The 24572-nt window shown below is 44.8% G+C and overlaps 2 protein-coding genes across 2 annotated transcripts; both read right to left on the bottom strand.

Annotated features, from left to right (window-relative positions):
• Positions 1-267: 267 nt before the first annotated feature.
• Positions 268-17112, bottom strand: LOC310802746 (DENN domain-containing protein 5B-like; the record flags this gene model as incomplete). The annotated part of the gene is made up of 21 exons (XM_083667286.1): positions 268-451; positions 1157-1331; positions 1903-2029; positions 3080-3162; positions 3299-3486; positions 3612-3730; positions 4028-4173; positions 4474-4595; positions 4772-4900; positions 5304-5379; positions 5481-5559; positions 5695-5847; positions 5940-6059; positions 6160-6244; positions 6445-6595; positions 7420-7651; positions 7777-8283; positions 10304-10491; positions 10856-11573; positions 12363-12472; positions 17004-17112. 21 exons carry the CDS (start codon positions 17110-17112, stop codon positions 268-270), a joined length of 3801 nt encoding a protein of 1266 aa, XP_083523412.1.
• Positions 17113-20313: 3201 nt separating this feature from the next.
• On the bottom strand, positions 20314-24271 carry armc10 (armadillo repeat containing 10). The gene is made up of 6 exons (XM_083667307.1): positions 23889-24271; positions 23462-23607; positions 22995-23129; positions 22555-22731; positions 22383-22454; positions 20314-22201 (listed from the first exon to the last, which is right to left on the bottom strand). The coding sequence occupies exons 1-6, from the start codon at positions 24160-24162 to the stop codon at positions 21950-21952; spliced, it is 1056 nt and encodes a 351-aa protein (XP_083523433.1). The 5' UTR covers positions 24163-24271; the 3' UTR covers positions 20314-21949.
• Between the last annotated feature and the right edge of the window lie 301 nt (positions 24272-24572).

The following is a 24572-nucleotide window of genomic DNA, read 5'->3' as shown; positions in this document are numbered from 1 at the left end:
AGCTGTTTCTCAATTGTCTAAAGTGACCTCCTAGTCTCCTCTCCTCTCCTTCATCTGCACTGAAATGAAATAATTGATTGAGTGAAAGCCAATTATGGGCTTCTGCCATACTGCTTTGCACCTGTCAAGTCTTTTCAGATTGGAGCACATGAAGGAGACAACACAGGGGACAGGAGCCACTCAACACCATTGAGGCACAACCCCTAGTGTGCGTTATCAGGTTCTGGAGGGGTAGGACTTCATATCCCAGTGTCCCTGGTGGCAGGGTTAGAGTTCCACCCCCTTGACGAGGGATGTCTCCAGGGCAATGGCGAACTCCTGAAGGGTGTGAAGGATACGTGAGAGGGAGTGGACAGCCGTGCGGTCCCGAACCAGAGCCCCCTCCTCATACATCCTTGCTGTCAGGGGGCACTCTGCCAACAGCGGGAGCCACTGAGGCAGCAGCCGGTCCCTGCAAATGAAACCAAGTCAAGGGTCAAATCAAAGTTCTGTTGATGTAAACCAATCTGAGGGGAGTTTTACATGTCACCTTCTTGTGGTTCAGGTTAGGATTTGGGGGAAGGTGAGCTGTAAGAAACCTCTACCTGAAACAGTTTAATCTGTTTTCATCATAAAACGCTCAAATGTAGCAAATTGAGCAAGCCAGTTCTTAATTTTCAATCATCAGTTAGACCAGATCTAATTTCCTAAATTGAGTCTCATTGTAAGAGGCATTCCACCAGCAATGCTCCCCTCAGTTTGACCACCCAATTGCTGCAGGCAGCAGCCAAAATTCCTCCCTGAAATAACTGTGCGTGATGTAAATGGGTCAGTTTGTGAAGGCCTCAGAGACCAGTCCTGCTGCAGGACTCTCGCACAGAGCTTCAGGGGAAGTAAAGTGTGTCACTTTCACTGACACAACATAGCCACCAGGAGGCAGTGAAGTCACTAGAAGGCTTTACTCTGTAATCATTAATCTATAAGTGATTGGATGAGTGAAAGCTATACAATTCAGTTGGTTTCAGTGAAAGCTTACAACTATCCAACCTATCAAGATCATTGATGAAAGTCAATGCTGCATCTCATTTATAATATTCCTACAGGACCCTAGTCAAACCTGCACAGTCGGCAGACTGGTGTCACATTCACTAGGCAAAAAGAACAGCCAACATCTCACCTGGCTCCCAGACAGATCAACAGCTGGAATTTGCCCTCCTTGCCAATGTTACGCGGCGAGGCATTAACTGCATTGACATAGTGACACAGCGAGTCGCACGGCAGGCCCAGGGGTTCAGTCGACCCCCGCAGATCTCCCATCTGATCAGCAGTCTCCATGGAAACTACCGCCTTCTCTGTAGAAGAGAGTAGCAAATATTAGTCATGTCTGTCAGGTAGCAGGTTAGAGCAATGATTACCAACCCTGGTCCAGGAGAGACACAGAGAATGCAGACTTTTGATCCAGCCCAGCCCTGAGACAGCTGATGATTGAGGAATACTAGTATTACTGCTAATCAGGAGCTTGATTTGATGAGTCAGGTGAACAAAAGTCTGCTCACACTGTTGCTCTCAACACTGGTGACCACTGGGTCAACGGAACAGGGTTAGCCTATGGGAGAGACGCCCATAGGTATAGACTACTGTATATTCTATATTTGAGATGATAAGAGATTGAGTTCAATAATATATACTACTGTAGTAACAATACTGTGTTAAAAAAATAAACCATTTTCCACACAGCTGGCGAAATCACAGGTTCACTGTCTGGTAAAAGTAATTTCAAGGGCACAGTGTTTACTAGAGGAATTACCCATGTGGTGCTACGCACATTATAAAGAAGGCTTGGGGATGTTTGTGAAATCTGCCACTAGATGGAGACAAATCGCATGGTATTAGCACACTGAGCACACACCCACACACACTTACCAACAAAGTCCCACACAAACACACTCCTCTGGAAGAGGCGGGTGGACTTGAACCCATGGAGGAGGAACTGTTCCAGGGAGCACACCAGTCCCCCCTCCCCACACAGCAGGGCAGTCAGGTTCCCCCTCTGAGAGAGGAGCACAGGCAGGGAGAGGGGGGTCACAACACAGCCAAAGGCACCAGTCCAGGACAACAGGGTCAACATTACTCTAATGAAGCACATTACATTCATTTCAGAACCATAGATAGACCTATGCAGAGTTCAGCCAACTCTTTTCGATATGGAACTTTAATGGGTGCCATCTTTGCACCAGAGGTTCCAGAAGAATTTGATTCCACTGAAAAAGCCAATTAGAATGCTATCGACATGGAATGTTGGACATGAAAGATAGTTTGCCGAACTCTGTCTATAAATATCAAATTAACTAATTTATTTGTGCTTATTACTTGTTGTACACATGTTGTCCTACAGTAGAGGGGATGAACTACAGTTGGTAAGAGAGCAAACTCAAACACAGAACAATATTGTGTTCTTTTCCTCTGTGTGACTTTCCATCGCTTATTAAATATGTTCCATCACTTATTAAACACACTCTTCACCCAAAGCAGTGAGCATTTTCTTTGGTGCCCTGGTATGCAATTACATGGATTTTAAGGCACTTCTTTCCCATTTTCTCTGTTTACAATTCACTAGGGGCTATAAGAATCTGTTTGTGTAAGAGTCCATCTATTAAAGTCGAAGTGCCGTGTGCATTGTTCTGAGGAGCACTCTAAGTGGCACCAATAAAAATGTAATTACAATTACAGTCGCTCGAGGCCCATTGAGACGCCACGGTGATTCATACATTTTCCACAAGACTTTTAATGTGGGTCAGACCAGGACAGGAAGAGAAGCCAGACGCATTTTCAGCTGTGTCATTGTGCCAGACAGGTCATAAACCACACGGCTGATAACCTCCAGACACAGAAGTGTTGGATGTAAACACGAGCAGACAGGGAGGTTGAAAGCCTAAACACTCCTCTTTAGAGATTATCCCTCTCTGCTTTGCTTCTCCTCTAAAGATTAACACTCCCCTCTATTCAGCCTTAACAGATGGACTCTAGCTCGTACACAGGGACATGGGGCACAACCAAACACAGATATAGACACAAACATCAAACAAATACAAACACATACCTCCTGTTCTTGTTTGTGGAAGTGTTTGACAAGGTTATTTACCGCCTCCCTCATGTCCTCCTGCACCTCCACAGAGGTCAGTCCTGAGAGGAGGAGAGAAAGTGAGAGACAGAGGAGGAGAGGAGAGAGGGATTAGAGGTAGGCAAAAGGATGGAGGTGTGAAGGATGATGTATTCACGAGAAGGAACAGAGGAGGTGAGAGGTGGCCCCCATACTTACTGCTGCTGCGCCCCCCTAATGATGCCAGCACTGAGAGACCGTTCTGAGGGGACGAGGCCTGCTCCGGGGGCGACCCCGCCCACCTCCCAGCGTCTTCATCTCCTCCATACGACACCAGCTGACCAATCAGAACCCTTTCCAGGCTGCCGTCACCCACGCCCTTCCCCAGCCAGCGGCCGCACGGGAACCTGGGACGAGGCAGTGAGAGGTGTGACAGTTTAGCTCAGGGAGAGCAGTGCTCTAAAGCTGCTCATAACAGATGTGACCAGATGACCGTGGTCAAACAAGAAGGAGGGGACCAGAGAGATCCTACCTGTAGGTGTGGCCGGTGATCTCATTGTGCACCATCACACAGTCCACTAGACACTTAGCTAACAGGCCGGAGTTCTCCTGTCCAAGCTGCAGAGTGCTCAGCCTGCCTAGGTTCTTACACTGAAACAGAGAGAGAGAGAGCGACAAGGACCAGAATGAGAACAGTAGTGCATGAACAGTACAGTATGTATACACACACACACACACACACACACACACACACACACACACACACACACGAGTAAATGAGCAGTGTTCGTGTATACAGTGTGTGTATGCAGTATACATTTGTAGGTTTCTATCAATTTATGTTTGAGCAGTAAGTCTCTGCAAGAGTGTATGTGTCAATTACAGTTCTGTGTTGTAGCTCATACTAAGTGAGAAAACGAGAGGAAGAAGAAGACCAGAGGAACGGACCTGGAAGAAGATTTCCTGTGTGTTCTTGGCGATCTGCCTGACCCCTGAATCACCCAGCTCTCCAGACACACAAACCCAGGGGTTCACAGTCGTCATGGCAATATTCAACTTCTTCATGGGCATTATGACAACACGGTAGGGGATGTCTACAGGGACACAGGACATACCAGAGCAACACTTATGATGGAGAACAAGATAGAATATGACTGGTGAACTACTGAATATTACTGATGATGAAAAGCCATCAGGTTGGCGCATGAATATGTTAACCCTTACCTGCTCTTCCTCAGCTGTGTGATTGTCAAGATTGCATGGCTTGGAACGCAGTTTTTAGCCAATCAGATCACATATTTTTCCGAACCCGTTTTATATGCAGTATCACATAGCTCTAAATGTTAGGGACAGCTCACGACTTGTGCTAAGGGGTTAGAAGCGAACAGACTCACTGATGGAGGTGAAGACGCGTGTGAAGCAGAGGTAGTCCACAGTGTTGAGAGAGAGCAGGTGAAACAGGAACTGCTCCCTCTCTTCCTCACACAGCAGGAACGCATGGGGCTTATACAGCTGCCTGTGGAACGGGACAGGCAAGATAGAGAAGTTAACAACCACACTGTACTGTACATCCACACACACAGACATGATAGAAGTCAATGGGGCATATACAACAATTGCAGATGTGTCTGTTTGTGTCGGTCAGTCCACCTGTCTGTCCTGTCTATGTACGCGAGTGTGTTTAAGGTTTACCTGACTAACTCCTGGTTAGCCAGCAGTTCTTTGAGATGTTGTGAAAGCAGTTTCTTCTCCAGGGCCAGATGGATCCAGGCTCGAGCTTGGCCTACCTCAGACAGACCCTCACTCATAGTCTGCACAAACCTATGGGAGGACAGAGGCCAGCACAATGGGATTAGAGGCAAAAACAAAGACATCCAACTGTCGCCACATAAAACAAAACTTCAATAAAACATATAGTATAGCGTTGCCTTTTAAATGAACTACCGGATGGGACATGAATGGCAAGGGGCCTCAATCTGGTTAATTACATCTTGAAAAATTGACTGAGGACAAATCAATATATGTTCATGTTTGTTCCAATTCCTGTGGTACACTATGAAATTAAAAACTAAGATTTGCGATATAAAGTCAGTCGTTGTCCTTCAAGGGTGCGATTTCTCCTTGTATTTTGTAATGCATTTTCGATTAATCTTCATTATCACCATCCCCCCTTTCCTCTACCCCCCCACCGCTTCTCTTGATTCCTAAGATGAGCAGAAGTTACCTCATATCATGTATAAAGGATCCCCTCAAAGGTGGAGTCCCTTCCTCCAGCTTCCTGCTGTCCATCCCATTGGACACTGCGACCAGGTAAAGAGTGATTGACAGGTATGATCAGACTGAACAGCACAACAACAGACTACAACATTTACATTAGAAAGGGTTCATAATCTGCTCTGACCTGGGGACACAGCTGGTGACTCCATCTTCTCCTGGCTGGCCTGGTAATGCAGCAGGTGGGACCACAGAGCAGATTTACCCTGTAGAGAACAGACACAGTCAACTACACTAACCCACACATGCTTACCAACACTCAATGTGTGTGTGTGTGTGTGTGTGTGTGTGTGTGTGTGTGTGTGTGTGTGTGTGTGTGTGTGTGTGTGTGCGTTACTGACCTGTTTAAGTTGTAGCCCATGGCCCCAGGTCCTCTCCAGTAGGTCACGCAAACTGTGTATGAGGGTGTTCTCCTGCAGGCCTGTGATATTGGCCTCTCCCTGACCCAGCTCAACACTCTCCTTCCCCATCCTTTCCATCAGCATACGCTTTGTCTGCACAGGACACACACACACACACACACACGTTAAACGCATGGACAGAACCAGGTAAGCCCTTGTGGAGGCAGGTAGGATGACCCCTTTACCTTCAGACGGCACTCCCCCAGCAGCCCCTCCACGAACCCCCGGTGGGTTTCAGTGACAGCTGAAGGGGTGGGGTCAAGCAGCTTGGACTGACGGGGGTTCCTCCTCCCCAGTGTGTGCTTCTATTGGGTTAAGCAAGAGAGCAACAGCCAATCAAAAACTTCACAATCATAACTGTAGGTGTGTGTGTGTGTGTGTGTGTGTGTGTGTGTGTGTGTGTACCTCTCTCTGGTCATTGTCCAGTCCTGAAGTCTCAGCAGTCGCTGGTTTCTTAGGGTCAGTCCTGCGAGGAGCACGGCTAGACCACCTGCTCACAAGGATAACCGTCAGCATTCAAACACAATGTACAACACACATATTTGTGTGTGTGTGTGTGTGTGTGTGTGTGTGTATGTGAGAGTGTGTGTGGAATGTGAATCTTGTTGTTAGGAATACTACATTGTTGGAACATGACTAAACCTTTTTACAGTGTACTGTGCGTGGGGGGAGTGACAAGGACATTCTCACTTGTTGGTGTTGTGTCCCTGTGCCAGCACTTCTGCCTGCAGCCTGGGGAAGTACCCCTGCTGGTGTCTGCCCTGCCCGATCCGCATGTCCAGCAGATGGGGGTGGATGGCTGTGTGGTCAGCCTTCAGCAGTCTGCGCTCGATGGCCTTGGCTGGGTAGGAAAACAAAATAGAGATCTGGGATGTGAGTGAGGAGGAGGTGAGGGAGAGGCTGAATCTATGTTTGTCCCTTTTCATTTCTACATCTGTTGTAGGTATTGCATTGAATTGTATAGCCTTTTGAATGCTGTATGTCAGAGCTTTTGTATATCAGAGCTTTATGTAAAGCTATTTCTAAATAGGTTGTTTTGTTTTTGTATGATAGAGGGAGAAATAGACTTCCATTCACATGTTCCATTACCTCTCTCTCTCTCGAAAGGGGGAGCAATGGAGAGATGAAACAGAGGAGAGGGAGATGGAGAGACTGTGAAAGAGTGGTGCAGTCTCTGCAAAAGGGCTTGGCAGGACTTCAAAGCTGAGAGTTTGAGGCATTCATTATAGGACACAATGTGCTGGCGTCTCATCATGTGCTGCTTATCCCCCCCCCCTCCCCCATCTTTTACATCCATCCATATAATTTTTCTATCCCTCCCCCTTTTTATTCTCTCTTTCTCAAATTACAGCTGAACTCCACCCCCCCCCCCCCCCCATCTAACAGATTTCCCACCCACTCTTGTCTTGGCATATAACTCCTCCCTGTCAAAAAATTTCTCTATCTCTCAGTGGTAAACAGGAAATAAAGAGCAACAAAATGAACATGTTTTGTTCATGCTCATGGATGGACACAATCACACAGAGATTCATTGTCTAAATTCTGAGGGGGTTGACAGCCTTTCAGCTAATCCCTGCATTTCAATGTCCTCTCCTATCAACAGAGGGCAAACAGAACAGGGAATAGGTAGGAGGAGTCCTCTTGCCATACTCTCTAAACACCCACCTGATTCGTGGAGCATGGTGCATTTTCTGTAGCGATGGCTGCTAGGGTCTTCATCATCCGTGTCGTAAAGACGTTCCCTCTGCAGACGGCTGTCGAAAACACGCTGCATCGGTTCCCTGTCGGCCCAGCGAGATACCACTTTACCTTCCACGAACAACGAGAACATCGCAGTCTCCAGGAACCGGGAGAGGAAGTGGAGATGGGATACGGGTTGGGCCGACAGGAAGGAGCCCTGATACATAAACACAAGTACCCACAAGCATGTCAACACATACATTTACAGCCCCACATAATGCACGAATATGTGAGAGTTACATCTAACATTTGAACTTGAGTGATTGAGGTCTTCATCTGTACCTTGTCAAAGTTGCTCGTCCCCTCCCGGTTGCTCAGCCAGGACTCCAGATCAGGAGCACTGTGTATAACAAACTCCTCATATCTGCCAAATATGGCAGCAAAACGACCCGCAAACACTTCCCTCAGCTGCACGTTCATCTTCGCAGTCTTCAGCTCTTCCTCCTCTTCCTCAAACGTGCGTCCTAGCATCTTTCCTCCATCGGTCATCCTTCCTCCTCCACACCTCCGTGCCAGTGCCTGCAGCCGCTCCAGCACAGCCAGCTCCTCCCCTCCCAGGTTCCCATTGCGCCTGTCCTCCATCAGGTCCTCTAGGACCAGGCTGCTGAGGCAGGAGGGGGTTGGGGTGGGGGCAGGCATGGTGGTGGTGGCGCCCCCCTGTGGTGGGAGGCCAAAGCGCAGCAACACTTCACTTAGCTCCTGAATGAGTTCAGACTGGTCTGGGAACAGTGGGAGGTCCTCAGGTAGATCCACGTGGTGGTTGTCAATATCCACAAAGCACAGGTTGGCCTGGGAGAAAATGATAAGGAGATAAATTACGTCATCATATCATAGGTAAGGGACCATCATTATCAATGCCGCTCGCATACTGTCAGTGGGACCCATCAATTGTCAATAGGTCCTATGAAGAATCAATGTTTTCTTAGAGACTTGGCACAACTAACAGTGAAAGTGTCTTACTCCTTTGATGTAGACAAAGTGAGGGTAAATACTGTTGTGATAACATTAGGGCCAAGTATGCAAACATCCAATTAAGATCATACAGAGAGATTTAGACGTATTAATGGCTTGTTGGCAACTTGGCATTAAACCATGACAAGCTCAAAGCCTCCGACATATTAGCATATGAAGGATTAGCATTGCTGTTATCTATTGCTGTTATCACTTTCTCAGGGGAGGGACAGTACATGAGAGGGTAGAGAAATATTCAGGCTATGCATATCATACATACATATACAGTATTAATTTGACAAACTCCGGTGATGTTGATATTGAAGTTAGTTATGCAGAGGAAGGGCAAACAAACTGTCAGCTGTTAGGAGGAGGATATATTTGTGGATAATAAATGTGCATGGCTAACCAGTTGACCCTGCAGCAACACAACCTCCAGAGTGACCTCTTATAAACAGCTCAATGTGCCAGGGGAGGATGGGAGATGGAGCGAGAGAAAAATCTCTGCAGCTGCTGACACTACATCAACTCCCCCTCACCTTCTCTCTCTCTCCCTCCCTCCTTCCTTCAACTTGTTTTAAGACTCTCACCTCCAAATGCACCCCAGCACACTCCCTCTCCTCTCACCAACATAACCAAATGTTCTCTCTCTCTTTCTCTCTCAATCAACACTACTAGCACATTCAAACAACAAATGAGTCAACAGGAGACATCTGGAGAGAAGCCAGACAAGCAGGGGCCTCGTACAGACGTCAGAGACTGACACCATGAGACCACACTGAGGAGCATCTCACCATGCTAATGAAGTGTCACTTTGTCTTTGCCATGGCTAATGTTTTGCCATGAGCAAGTGGTTGAACTGGACATGACGACTCACACAGAGCACCGCATTGTTACTGTTCCAGTTTAAAGGGTCACATTCCAACAGATCACTACCATCTCTCTTGGGAAAGCAACATGAACCTCTCAAATAAACTGCTCCCCTCCCCCATGGGAATGTTGACCCAAATTACAATGGCAAAATATGTAAACGATTACGCTGTGGTGCATCAGCTACATTTCTGAAATATGTTAACAGAATCTGCTTTTCAAAATCCCTTCATGTTATTAGGATAGAGTAGATTAAATGCAATGCACTTGAGTTTGAGTGGGTGAAAATATGAAAGAATTCTAGTTATCCTTACATAACATTTTCTGCATTCTGCCAAGTGGGCATATTGTGCTATAACCTATTCTCTCACACCCTTCCATAAATAACTGGCGATTCTTAAACCTCATTAATTATTCACTTTGTCAGATTTTTCTGGAAATCTGATGCTCAGTGCTTCCTCCTCCCACTGCCCCTAGCCCTCTCTCTACTGGTTCCTTTCTGGGGCAGCTCTACTTCAAAGAGACTCCTTGGAAATACTTATGCAGCGTGGCGTGATCTTTTTGGGAGGATGGAGAATCGGATTTGGATTTGGAGGAGAAGGGGAAAAAGCTTGGAGGAGCTGCGTATTCTATGTTTGCTAGCCCAGAGCTGGGGGCGATATTAATATACAAACAGAAAAGGAGAGATTAGCTCAGGCTTGGAAGAATGCAGCAAATGTTAGAATGCCCTTTACAGTGCCTATTGTAATGCATATTGGAATGTCTGTCATTAGAATGCCTGTTACATTGTGCATTAGGATATTGGAATGGCTGTCAGAATGTCCTTGGGAATGCCTGTAAAAATGCCTGTCAGAATGCTGATTAAAATGTCTATTAAAATGTCCATTAGAATGCTACAGAAAACATTATTACCAAGGATTAGGCAACCTTTTGTTCTTAGCTAAATGAAGAGCTTTTGAGTGAGCATGTACATATTATTCAGCAGTACCTCATGGGGCAGGTCCAGAGAGGAGCGCTGAGCCCCATCTCTCCGCTGGATGCCCATAAGGAAGGGCACAGGGGCGTCCAGGAGGTGGTGTAAGGGTGCGGGAAGGATGGGCATGTAAACATGCTGCCACTGGAACGGGAACAGCAGGTTGGTGATGCCTTCTGCCACCATCATCAACCGCTGGTAGTCTGGAGACAGAAAACAGAGATAAGTTAGAACTTGACTTTATTTGACTACATAGGAACTAATGCCATGCTGAGCCTGTAAAGGACAGTCCTAACGATGAATCAAATATGCTGACTAGGTTCTGGCTTCCAAATCTTAACAAACCCACCAAGGCTGCAAGTTATTACATAAACATAATCTCTCAGGCTAAAGGGCTTCCATCAGAGGGATTTAAAAAATATCACTTAAGAAGCTAAATCCAAACCCAGGACAGAGGTCAGTACATACACCTATAAAGCAATAATCCATCCAAAAATACAAAATAAATTCTACCTGTTCTACAGCTTAGTTAGTTGTTCATCATCATGCTCCGTCATCTCTCCCTACCTTGTGAGTAGAGCAGCACCTGCGTCTCAAGCAGCACACAGGTGAGGAGCTGCACCACATTCTCGACCCCCAGCAGGGAGAAGGCCTCTCCCAGGGGATAGTCTCCCAGTGGGAGCTCCTCTGGCCCAGGCTGTTGGCACAAGATGGGCCCTTGGACCCCATGGAACCTCAGGGACCTGCCAGGAGGAGGCAGGGGCACTTCATACAGGACGTTGTGGATGTAGCTCTCCAGGGGGAGGGGTGGGGCCGTGTGTGATGTCACAGCCTGGTGCAGCTGGGACAGGAAGTGTCGAGAGGCTTGCAGAAAAGGGAGAGGTGTGAGGAGGCAGAGGGCTTTGGATGCGTAAAGAGTGTCCCGGACGGGGTCGAAGGAGCCTGCACAGCCCAGGCAGGCAGACGGGGGGCGCTCTGCCAAGGAGTCAGCATCTGATTCATCCAGGCTGCTCACCAGAGAGTCCATACTGGAGGTGGAGGGAGAGGAGGCAGACGAGGAGGAAGAAGAGGAGGATGAGGAGGTTGAGGAGTGGTGTTCTACATGGTGCATCTGGTGGAGCGTCTGCATGGCTGTGGTGATCGGAGCGCTCGTCACTTCCTCATAGAACGTGTGGACAAAGCCATAGGAGCGCGTGCCGTCGTCACGGGCAACAGTGAAGGAGTGAAAGTGAGGCTCACGGCTGTCTGCCTGCGTACAGAACGACAGACCTCTTGGCATGCAGAGCTAGAGAGAGAGATCAAACAAACAGGATTATGGACAGGAATGGGAAGGTCAAGTAATTCTTATGAGGTAACACTTTGAAGGACTGACTTGAAGACTGGTTTTAGGAAAAGTGTCTTTTTAAATACAGAGCATTAAAGTTATGTCTGGCTGTGGGACGATGAAAAAGAGTCTTATCTAGTACAAAGTACTTTAGTGTCCATAGGGAGGCCACTCACAAACAGCTTTAACTCCATGGAAAACATTTCAGAAAGTATAATTAGTTCATCTAAATTAGGTTCTGTGTGAGGGTCCCTGCTCGGGTGCTTCGATAGATGACTATTTGACGTAGTTACATTAAAGGAGCTGTGCTTAAGTCTGTTGGAAATCTGCCACTTCTGGCCACCAAGGCAAAATTCAGTATGAAGTTCTAAGCAACAACATACTCCCTAATAATATAACCCCCCAAATGGACTTGCAGTGTTGGACATTAGCTGTTGTGTTTCTGCATGCGCCCACAATTTGAAGAGGCAGCCACCAGAGACAGAAAGGCGAAAATCAGTTAGTCCACTCCCCTAGAACACCCCTGGCCAATTGTAAACAAACCTGTGTTGCCCCTAGACACTCGATTTAAGAAAACTTTTAGAGTCTAAAACAGCGTTTGTAAATAATATATAAATAAATAAATAATATTTAAGGGATCTCATTCCCTGATTGCTACCAATTCAATGTATAAAAAGAATGATATGATGAACACCTCTCTCTGCTTTGTATACTGTACAAGTTACCTCCTATCCGAACCCACATCCTTACCATGTTAACGGCATCTCTGTTGAAGGGGCTCCTGTCCGTGCTCTCAGGATAGTGGGCCAGAACCTTGGACCTGAAGGACCTCCGTATGGGGCTCTGCTCAAAGCCCTCAACTATGAAAAGGAAAGAAATAAAGGAGGGAGGAGGGGGGAGAGAGAGAGAGAGAACATTATGATACTGGCACACACAAATGTACGAAAAGGGTGACCTTCATCATTACACAGAATAAATAATAAGCAGACAGGACAGAAGGACACGCTATGGTTACTAGATTAGGGTCAAGCTTTAATTCCTGAACCAGCACAATGAGCACACTTCACCTGACACCAGCGCAGACCCCTGTGTGTTTAATTCCATTAGTGAGACAGAGGTGAGGCTGTAGGGGTCATTCTGCAGCAGAGGGAAAAGCCCTGCCAAACCCAGCGTTATGTAAACCAACTCATTATCATATACACATATCCCAAAGAAGCCTACACAGCATCCACAGCCCTCCCATCCCCAACACTGTGCAGGTTGAACCCAATGCACTTCGCTAGTACATACTGAGCCAGAGGCCTTATATAAAATTACTTTTAAAGGAAAGGATGTGGCACAGAAGCGGGGCATGAACATTTAGCAGTTAAAAGAAAGTGAGTGCACACTCGCTGTTGCTCCCAAAAATGAACTTTATTCAAGCTAAAACTATAGTATTTTGCTTTCTGATGTTAGATAGCAGTCTTGCACAGGAAGGCTATCCATCTCAAACTTGTCACACGTTTGTACTTGCAAGCACAGACACAGACACAGACACAGACACAGACACAGACACACACTCTACTCTTCCCCTGACCTTTATATATTGCCCTGTCTGCTTGATGCATGTCCTCTCTCTCCTGTGTCAGCTCCCAGCTCCAGTTACATGGAGATAGTGAGTGAATGAGAGTGAAGGAGGGAGAAAGAGAGTGAGTGAGTGAGTGTGAGAGAGAGTGAGAGAACACTCAAATGCCTCTCATTTTAAAGGGAATGCTCTCATTACTCTGCCTGGCATTTGGATTCTCGCAGCTCCATAGACATGTGACACATCACTGTACTGCCAAAGCACCCATGGGCAAAAACATGGAGATGAAGAGAACTGCTATTCAAAAACAAGCCATCTTACAAGTGTCTGCCTTAACACAATGTAATTTATTCAGCAATATATACACTCACTGAACACTTCATTAGGAACACTATACTAATACTGGGTAGGGCCTCCCTTTGCTCTCAAAACAGCCTAAATTCTTCGTGGTATTGATTCCAAAAGATGTTGGAAACTTTCCTTTGAGATTCTGGTCCATGATGACATGATTTTATCACGCAATTCCTGCAGGTTTTTCAGGTGCACTTTCAAGCTGTGAATCTCCCATTCTACCACATCCCAAAGGTGTTCTATTGGATTCAGATCTGTTGACTGGGAAGACAACTGAAGACAACTCGTTGTCATGTTCATGAAACCAGTTTGAGACAACTTTTGCTTTGTGACATGGTGCATTATCATGCTGGAAGTAGCCATTAGAACATGGGTAAATTGTGGCCATGAAGGGATGCACATGGTCAGCAATAATACTCAAATAGGCTGTGGCCTTCAAGCGATGATTGATTGTTATTAACGGGCCCAAAGTGTGCCAAGAAAACATTCCCGACACCATTACACCACCTCCACCATGAGAAGGTGTACAGGTGTTCCTAAAAAGGTGCTCAGTGAGTGTATACATACACACCAGCTTCTGTGATTATGCACAGAAACCTGAGAACAGAGAGGACCCCGGCAAGAGGATTGTGTTGAGTCAGACTGGTGGATGGGAACGAAACACATCTGTTACTATGAGAACAGGGCAAGCCATGTTCTTTGATAAGGATGTGCATCAGAGCTGGTGTTAAAAACAACAACAATAATAATAATAATAATGATAATGCATTTTATTTGGAGGCGCCTTTCAGGTCACCCAAGGTCACCTTACAGAAGAGAAGTGACACCATATTGAACCAACACATTGTACAGTGTGTCTTTTTATAATCTAGGGACATATGAGACATCGAGATATGTCAGTGTGGTTGGTGGTTTCAACCCAGCCTCCTCCTGACGGCAAAACAAAGGAGAGAGAGAGAGAGAACAAGGAGCTTCATCATCAAGAGGATGTCTGGTTGCCATGGTAGCCATTTCTGCTACTTTACAGTTGCTGTGGCCTTGTAGAAGCTCACCAGAGACAAGCACTTCAGTTGGTACTCGCTAAATGTCATCAGCTGACCCAGTTAACAGTCGTACTCCCTTAGCCATGGGGATCACATCACACATATGACCACACATGATTCTGATGAAACACAGCTCAGGCTCACAGTAACCACTCCAGGGACAGAACCAGTCATCTCACAGGCTCTGCTATGACTCTGAATATCACACTCAAACCAAAACACTGATTTCTGAAGGGGAGCTTAGTCATAGTCACAATAGAATTTACCCACAGGACAGTAGGATGACAGCAATTCACGCATCTTATCATCCCACTCATGATCAAGCCATGCAATTGGATCACAGGAGGACATCTGATTTTCATCGGACCATTTCATTGGTCCATGTGTCGGTCTTCCATCCGACTGACACACACTAATTCTACGAATCAGCTGTCTGCTACAATAACTATTGAGTGTTAAAACCCCATCTTCTCATAAAGAAGATATGCAGACAGAGGGAAAAGGATTCAAAGAAATATTGAATAGAATAGCTAGAACAGCTAGAATAGAATTGAAATGTATTCTAAAATATGACTACCAGTCCCATGCAGGTTCTCATCCTTCAAACAGACAGATTGAGTCAGGGATGAGTGACTGAAGATAAAGGAAGACATATTTCATATTCACCATCTCCATTATCCCAACATCTAACCCATCTCATCCTTGGATGGGTAGAGGAGAAGAAGAAAGATATGGAAATGGGGAAAGAGATTAAATGACAGCAAATGCCAACAGTCTTTCATTCAAGTAGCAGAAATTCATCTTGGAGAGTAGCAGAGGTGGGTCACAGATCAACCTTGCCTGAGACCTGGAGATTTCTTCTAGCTCCCAAGCTTTACCTCGGTGTGGTAAAGTGGTCTTGAGCCAAGACAACTCAGGTTCTATACCCGATTGGTTGCAGGACAGCAGCATCTACAGTCATTTTCATGAGAATGAAATACGCTGCAGGATTGTACGATTATAAAACTGCATGGCACAAATTTAAACATCAAATTCACTCCTGCTTTAATAGGTATTCCGCTAAATCTTGTTCAATTCAGCACTATTTCACCAGTTCAAAATCCTTCCCAATAGTTGGATGATCCTGGACAGGCCACTGTAGTTCTGTCCCACACTGATGTCATTCCCTGTGACAGTCATCTGCCTGGAGCCAGGACTGAAACCATGGCGGCCAAGCATTCCAACAGGGAACGTCATGTGAAATTTGATTAGGCTGCAGAAACACAGAGGCATCTATTGAGAGGCCAACAAGAGCAGATTGTCTCTCTGCAGTCCCTCACCAATTACACACACACGCACACACACACACAGATCCCTGAAAGGCGGCGTGGCCCCCTGCTGCAAAAGCAGAGATAAGATGACCTTCTGTTACATAAGCAGATTGATATAGGCCAGATATACCACCCAACTGGGAGAACTGCATACACCGACACAGGTGGGAGGTGAGCTTGGCCTATACCTTCACTACATTAGGGTCAGGTGGTCCACACACACACACACACACACACGTTCTCCTCCTCACTGGGGATTTATGGTGAATCTTCCAGCCCTCTCCCTCTCCCAATCCTGGTGTCAACAACTCAGTGCTGCAAAAGGAAATAGTATATGAGTATAGGAATTTCGTTAAAAGCCTGTAAGTACTGACACAGTCCTTAGTGTAAATCACATCAGTCTACAATGATTATGAAGTGGATGCTTGTCTTACTGTCTACTTTTCTAAAATAACTCTGAAAGCACATTATCAATTGCAAAAATGCAAACCACTATCCCTGAGCCCAGAGGATGGGAGATTATTCCTTCAGAGCCATGCCCTCTGACACACAAGGTCAGGGGTCTAGTCTGGGAGGACAGAATAAGGGGGGGGTTGATGACAGACACACACACAGTGACGAGGGGTTTGTTTGTGCAAAGCAGGTTATAGGAATTCCCAGCTACTGTTCTCCCAGCTACACACATGACAGAACAGGCCAACTCTGTGTTGAAGCATAAGCAACGATCTGCAGGCCCATTCTTCAACCCACTATTCTTCTCTTCCAAGTGATGTGTCATGTAGACGGATGATGGCTTTTTTTTTTTTTAGCGATGTCCTACAGAGGCTTTGCCGTTAAACAATGATGAAAAAAACACACATAGGTCCTAACAAACTGAGTGTTAACTAAATACAATGGAATCTAATCATTGCGTTAGACGATGTTTAATAATTTAGGCTATATTATGATTTTTAGTCGAGAAATGCGCGTTCATGCGAGATATATGCGCGATATAAAAAGCATCAGAGCTGTGACACTCCCAATCCCAGCTGTTTTTCCAACGTTGTTTTTCCAGTTGTTGGTTATTGTCATTTATCATTAAACATCAAAAACACTTTGGACACAATTGACCATTTAGGCCTACCTGCTAATTCGTCGGGCTCTAGACCAGTCTCCGTATCTATTCCGCACACAACGAAGTACTGGGCGAAGCGGCACGAAGCCGATCCTGTTCCCGGAGTAACCCCGCTCATCCTCGGTACAGATATGCTGCTCGGTCAGCCTCTATTCCTCACGCTGGATGTCCATAACAAACAGAACAAAATTAGAACAAACTCTGGACTGTAATACCCGTTTCAATCAAGCTAACACGTCGTTTTGTGTTGTTTGTGATGTGATGGCTCTTCTGTCTTCTGTCCGTCCACACACAGTAATAAACCCAGACTGTGGTTTTTGAAGCTGCCCATCGTCCTCATTGTTTGAGAGGAGGCGGGGAGGAGAGAGAGAGAGAGAGAGAGAGAGAGAGAGAGAGAGAGAGAGAGAGAGAGAGAGAGAGAGAGAGAGAGAGAGAGAGAGAGAGAGAGAGAGAGAGAGAGAGAGAGAGAGAGAGAGAGAGAGAGAGAGAGAGAGAGTAACGTGTAACGTGTAAAAACAAACACTTTCAATAACGTATCATTTTATCAATTTATATTTAAATAAAAATGGAGATTGATTATAAAAAAAAAACTCACAAAACACAAGAAACAAATCTGCCTTTTGAAACACTTTTGGCAGCAAAAAACATATTTTGAAACAATAAAATACAAGTAGGCATGTCATGTGCAGACACACAGAGACACCCAATTTGCTCCTAGCTTGCCTCAGAGATCGCCTCTGCAAAATGAAACGTTCTTTATTGTGTCCAACCAATGTGTGTGAGTGCGCTCTTTAATGATGCAAATACATCCTTTGATGCTTTTTGTAGAAATGTGCAACACGTATCATGTCACACTGAGCACTAGATTTTTGAAACATAATCATGTACACAGGCCAGTATAGCTGCCTACTAAGGAGATGCTGGACGACATCCACATGAAAGCAAGCAAAGCAAGTTTTAGTTTAGTGGCCAGTTCACATGAAAATAAAAGTATTAATTATTCTTAACATATCAGGTATGATGCATACAGAAATCAATAGAATGAATCATCAGAATCACTAAATAAGGCTAGAATATTAGAGAAGTCAGTGAATTTTACAGTACATTTGGTAACAATTACTTTAGAGACAGTATTCTCACAGATCATCCTGAACCAACCCTAAATGCAGGATAGAGACGATCAGTGAATATGGTCTGGACTTGATGGAGGAGGGTCAGGGTCAGAGAGCTGTAGAAGGACAGAGCTGTAGAAGGACAGAGTTCCTGCCATGTAGTCCAGGTATACTTCTACTCTGGAGGAACAGAGGACAGGGATTGCAATTTGTTTATTTCTGTGCTTGATAGAACAACTGGAGGAGGAGCAGAACAAACACCAGGACTGATCGTTGTCTCCAAAACAACAGATTGCACCAAATGCATTTCTGCAGATCCCTTTGTTGGAGACTGCGACACAAGCATAGCACCCATTCCACTCAACCTCCCAGTAGGCAACTCCAGACAGACCGTCCTTGCACAGCACCTGGTAGGGGTGGATGAATCTTTCTTTATGGTGGGGATACAACTGGGTACCCAGACTGTATGTCACCATTGTGTTTCCGTGAGACAGATGTATGTGTTTATTTGCTGTATTTCTGTCCAATGTAGGCTGGAAGAAATCTGGAATTCGCAAAAAAGAAACACTCTGGGTAAAAATTCAGATGTGTGTGTGTGTGTGTGCGTGTGTGCGTGTGTGTATGACTCACGTTGTAAAAATGCATCTCGGTATACAGTTGGAGCACTTTTGAATTATGTTTCTATGAAAACAAATAAACCCAACTTAACCATCATCAATTTAGATTTGATTTCTTGAAAAGACATTCATTTAAAACTCATTTACCTACCTTTCCCAGATGTGGTCTTGACCTCTGGATGATATACATTGTTTACCTCTGTAACTATAAGGAAAGAAAAGAAAACATTGCTGGTCAATATTACTCTCAATGATTCATGTTTGAGCATGCAGAATGTTAGCAAGACATGTGCAATGATGAAATGATCAAGATCTCTCCAAATAGTAGGGGTTGGGGATAACTTATGTATTTGGAGAGACCTTGATCATTTCCTCATTGCACATGTCTTCCAGATGCTTTCTCAGTTGAGACATATCTCTTCACATGCTCAAAAGAGGCCAGTGGATTAATAGTGATGCTAGGCAAGGCCTCAGATCCAGTAGTGACACAGAGGCCGTAATCTCTGCAACAGAAACAAAAGCGGTAAATACATCAGAGGGGTGGTTTCAAAATGGGACCTTACTATAAATGGACACTGCTATTTAGACTGAAAGCCAGTGATGTCACTTGGATGTAATCCTCTGTGTGAGAGCTGCTCCAGCTCAGCATCTCTCCTCTTCATTTTGGCAACCTCCTGCTCCAATTGCTCCAAGATTCCTTCAGCCAGACTAACTTCAGCCTTCTCCTTAGCTCTGATCAGCTCCTTCACTTCAGAGCTCCTTTTCGCAATGTACTGGAGCAGTTCAGTGAAAAGTCTGTTAAAATGGCGAAAGGGGATTTGGAGGAACCACTCAAAGGGGGAATAAATGCCCATCTTTAGAGACCTCAGCCTGTCTCACCTCCTCAATCTCCCTGTCTTTCTCCAGGATTGTCACCTGGGATTTCTGCTGATTCTTCCCAAAATTCTTCTGTTGACATAATTTATATTGAAAATAGATCAAATGTAGACAACCTTTCCATTGTCCTTTGATGATGGTTTGGAAACATTTTCTATAGGCTTGCATTGATAGCTCTAGGTGATGATTGACTCCCTGTAATTTTACCATTATTGTCTGAGCATACAGATTCATCAGAAAACAAATGGAGGTCAGATCAATGGGAGGTACGCGAGGAGGATGTTTGGGAACTGAGATGCAAGGAGTGTGCAGGGAAATCTCATCGGGTAGAGGACTTTAGTTTTACAATAATGACAGTTATTGCTAATGGGAGTGGGATAATGTTAAGACCACCCAAAGGACAACTATGTTGTAATCAATCCCCTCCATCATATGGCCCCTTTTATTTTGATTTTACTTGTATGATCTAATTCATGCTGATTGATTCTTATGTAACACTCATATAAATATAATTAGGCCCACATGCATATAAATATAATTAGTGTTGCAGGGAGGAGCCAATAAGTATCATTCATATCTTTTGGAGTCAGAACTTGTTTTTTTTAATTCCTGAACAATCCAAGACAAATATTACTGTGTGCAGTACTTCTGTCTTATATTTTATCAACAAAAAAAATAAGTTCACTGTGAAGAACATTATGCACTTAAGACGGCAGCAGTTTTGGATCACTCTTGTATCTGAAATGTGCAGTCAAATGTTTGCACAACAGAAAACACTAGGACTAAGGGCAGGTTTCCTGGACACAGATTTGGCCTAGTGCTAGACTAAAAAAAGCATCCTCAATGGAGATTTTCCATTGAACATGTGATTTAGTCCAGGACTAAACTTAATCTTTGTTCGGGAAACCACTCCTTGATGTTTCCTTTATTTAACAGCAACAGTATAGCATAATTCAGAACCGTTAAACTGACTTATTATTTCACAATGTACTAAAAGAAGGAGGCATGAAGAGTGCCATTTCAAATAAAAAAAACATATTTATTCAGACATTCAAAGCAAGCAAAACTAAGGCATAATAACCTCTATCTAAATAGAGGGCAAAATCATGACAGAGAGAATTAAATAAAAACAAAAATAAATATTTCCAAATTGTAGTTCAAACAAGGGGACCTTACTGTTTGAGTCTAAGAGAAAATATACATCATCAGGGAACATTGTGCAGCATGTGTGTTGACTGTGCATTACCTGGACTGGTTCATGTCATGAGATCAATGTTTAAAAAATCCCATTTGGAAAACAAAGATCATTGGTTCACACTGGAAAATCCACATCAATGTTTTAACTCATGCAAACTGGAGTTTCCCTCTCCTCTGTAAACGATCTACAGTGCGTGACACAATGGCAGTAGAGATCCACAGCACCAGTCCTCTATGGCCAACGGTCTTCTGATTGGTTCTCAGTCTTGTTCTCCAGCCTTCTCTCATTTGCTACAGAATTGACACTTGGCTTATAAGAAGCCTGGTATTTGAGCTGGTTCTAATTGCTTTGGTACTTCAAAAGGACAAATTCCAGTAATCAAAGAGTCAACAAATAATGTTTCTGTCCATTTACCTACACAGCCTGCAGGGAGACACAATTGCAAGGTCTAAATCTCTTATCGACAGGGCAGGGGCAAAATCTATAACCGACAGTGGTATTCAAGGACTGGAACTGTGCATTCCTATGCATGTGTCACCAAGGCATGCAAGTGTCTGTATCAAGTAACCTCCATATACTGTAAAAATGTGCCACCTTTGACTATCTGAATGCATTTATGCACAAAACACCACAAAGGGGCAGTTAGTTAGGCGAAGTGTTGGAGGGCACACTGACACATTCTCTTAGCTTGAAAGGTTTTGGCAGTGGGTTTAGGTCAAGGGAATTCGCCTGGAACATGATGCCTTGAGAGAGAGAGTGGACAAAAAGTTCTCCAGAGAAAGACACTGTGTGGAAATTAGCAGGAGCACTGTCTCTTTAAAGAAAGCCTAAAAAAACACCTCAGGAAAGGAGGAGGGGAGGTGAGTTGTGTCTCAGTACTCTAAAATGGCTTCCTCTGCTCCTCCCCTCCATGATCACTGTGACAGTAGGTGAGAACATTATGAATGGATGTCCACTGGCTGTAGGAGATGGGGATAGGGCCTGAGCTGGGGTGGATGTTAACTATGTGGGTGGAGTCGGAGAGTGGGTGGCGGCTCAAGGCACAGACAGGCCTGGACAGTCTGATTGGGGTAGAGGTTTGAGAGATGGAGAGGTGCAGGTCAGGGGCTGGGGTTGAGGTTGGGGTAGCTTTAGTAGGAGAGGGGGTGGAGTCTATGTGAGGATGCGAGCCACCTGGGCCCGGACCTCCCCATCGGGGTGTGAGAGCAGCTGGACCAGCCTGCTGTGCAGCTGAGAGGACTCGTCCAACAGGACCCGGTACAGGCAGTCCTGCCTCCTCCTCAAGTCATCAGCCACCTGAGCAGAGGGCCTCCAAGCCTTCAGATTCCCTGCGAACGTCAGCAGCCGCAGAAGCACGGCAGGGCTGGTACGCACATCAAACAGCAGCACCACTGAGGCCGGTGCCTGAGATGAAGATCAGGGGGAAATTTTAGTAACAAAAGGCAAGTATGGGGCTGAACATGTAGGCTGTCTAAAAAGCTCTGGCATATAATGGCATGCGCAACATATAACTGCATTTGTTATAATAAAATGACTAACTGATTCCTTTATTTATCAGTTAGGATGTGAATTAATTTGGTCTTACCTGGGCTTGCACAATGTCATCCATCATGTCAGGATTAGAGGACAGATTCACAAGCACTTTCAAAACTTGAATCTGGAAACCGAGGTTAGGAATAAGTTAGTTTCATATCACTGTTTACTTAATGTACTAAAACAGTGTTAAAAACACTAATAATGAAAATTAATACACCTACTTGTAACACTTCATTGCTGACAATGAGCAGTGAGAGAAATAGGGTGATGGAGCCCCTTAACAGGTGATGATGGTCATCTGTGACTGACAGGTTGGTCAGCAGCCTCGAGGCAGCTAGCTGAAGGTCAGAGTTCACTGGAGACATCTCAATCATCTCCAGCACCTGTGGCACATACACCTGGCAGAAAAATTACAAATGCATGTGCTGTCATTATATCTGAAGGAAACAATGGAAAGATTTGATTTAGCTTAGCCAGCACACCGGGAGGAAGGGGTTTGCACTTGGTCCAATGGGATGGTAGCAAAAGTGCAATCCCACTCACGTCTACGGTACACTGTAGTAGAGGCATTGATTTCAGATTGGCTGAAAGTGAATTTTTGAAGACCTAATCCTCCTAACCAACTCTTAACAGAGACTATTAGAAGTGTTCTGTGCAGTACCTTCAGTTGCTCTTGGTTCCTGATGTTCATGCTCAGATTGTTGAGGGCGTTCAGAGTCTGCACTCTGACCTCCGGCATAGGATCGGACAGGAAGCTAGCTATGACATGAAGGCCTCCAAACTCCCGGATGAGATCCTGGAGAAGAAAGAAACGATGGGGAAATAATACAACACCATCTGTTTAATAGTCTGAAATAAACACATTTAAATCCTCAGCCAATAACGTTCTCATGTTGTTAGCAAATTGGGGCATGTGACAATCAGAACTGAGAAATCAAACAGCAAATTACTGACACCTAATGAGAATAAAGACTGTAAGAGAGAAATATGTGTAAAGGAAATAGGGACAATGATTGCAACATATTGTTTAAGTTGTGTTAGATGGCACAAAAAAGACCCTGACAGTCCCATCATTCAGACATAACATTGCAGGACAAGCTTTGAGAGTAACAGTAAACCTGGCCCTACCTGGTTGACAGTGAAGGCAGCAGTATTTCCTAAGGTGAGCAGGATCTGAGCTTTATCAGATGCATTGGAATTGCTCTGAAGAAGCGAGAGAAGCATTTTCAGATGCTGTGGCTCCAGGCTTCCAGGTGATTTAGAGATGATGTCACCTGTGGCATAGCAGCAATTCATATCAAACCGGCTAACAGTTACTCTTCTCATGAACCACTACAGTAGTTAGCAAGCTGCCTGCCAACAAGGGACCTTTTTAGCACACATTATGTAAGGCAAGCTGGCGTTACAGTAACTGTTGACAATTATACATAATGACGATTAATGACAAATATAGCTAGCTGGCTATAGCTGACTGAGTAACCTTGACAAAAAAGTACAGCTGAGCTTGCTAACTAACTACCTAGCTAGCTGCTGCTGCTAAAAAGCCAGATCTTACTTGATGCAACATCCACGGTTCGACTTTCGACCCCACGAACAACATCCAACCCAGACATCTTGGCTAATAAGCTGCCTGGTTGTAGAACTATTTCGCCAGATTGGTTAGTCTTGAAGCCACGACTTTCGCTTGAGGTAGTCGCACTTTTCTTGTTTCTTCTGAAGCTTCCCCCACTGACAAGTTTATATATCCCATAGGAGGCTCCAGCCCCTGCGACTAACCCCAGCAACGCCTTCATATTACCGATCTTGGGTATGACATTGCCATCGCCCATGCTGGACGTCTTGAGTAAAAAGCATGAACAGATTCTTAAACACGAAACAGACGACTTTAACGACAATAATCGAGGTAATAATCTAAAGGAAAAACTACACTCATCTCGTTTGCACGCCTTCCGTTTCGTATGACAATTTGCAGTGGCCGACCATGTAGTTTCACGGGATTAGATTGAACACGTTGTGCAAAAAGTTGCATCTTTGTCATCATTATGAGTGAGTTTCTTAGTGAATTTCAGTAAAAAATGTTTTTCATTAAGACAAGATAATTACCTGTACCCTAACATACTAATTCGATGCGAGTTACTTTTACTATTAGCATAACATATTTTTCCTGTAGAAAAAAAGAAAGATGATATTGATTTAAAACAATCACATTCCTATCCATTTTTAGTTACACTGATACTAT

Source organism: Argentina silus (genome assembly GCF_951799395.1).
Source record: "Argentina silus genome assembly, chromosome: 3".
Classification (NCBI taxonomy): domain Eukaryota; kingdom Metazoa; phylum Chordata; class Actinopteri; order Argentiniformes; family Argentinidae; genus Argentina; species Argentina silus.
The sequence above is the reverse complement of the archived record's forward strand: the minus strand, read 5'-3'. Positions and strand labels throughout refer to the sequence as shown.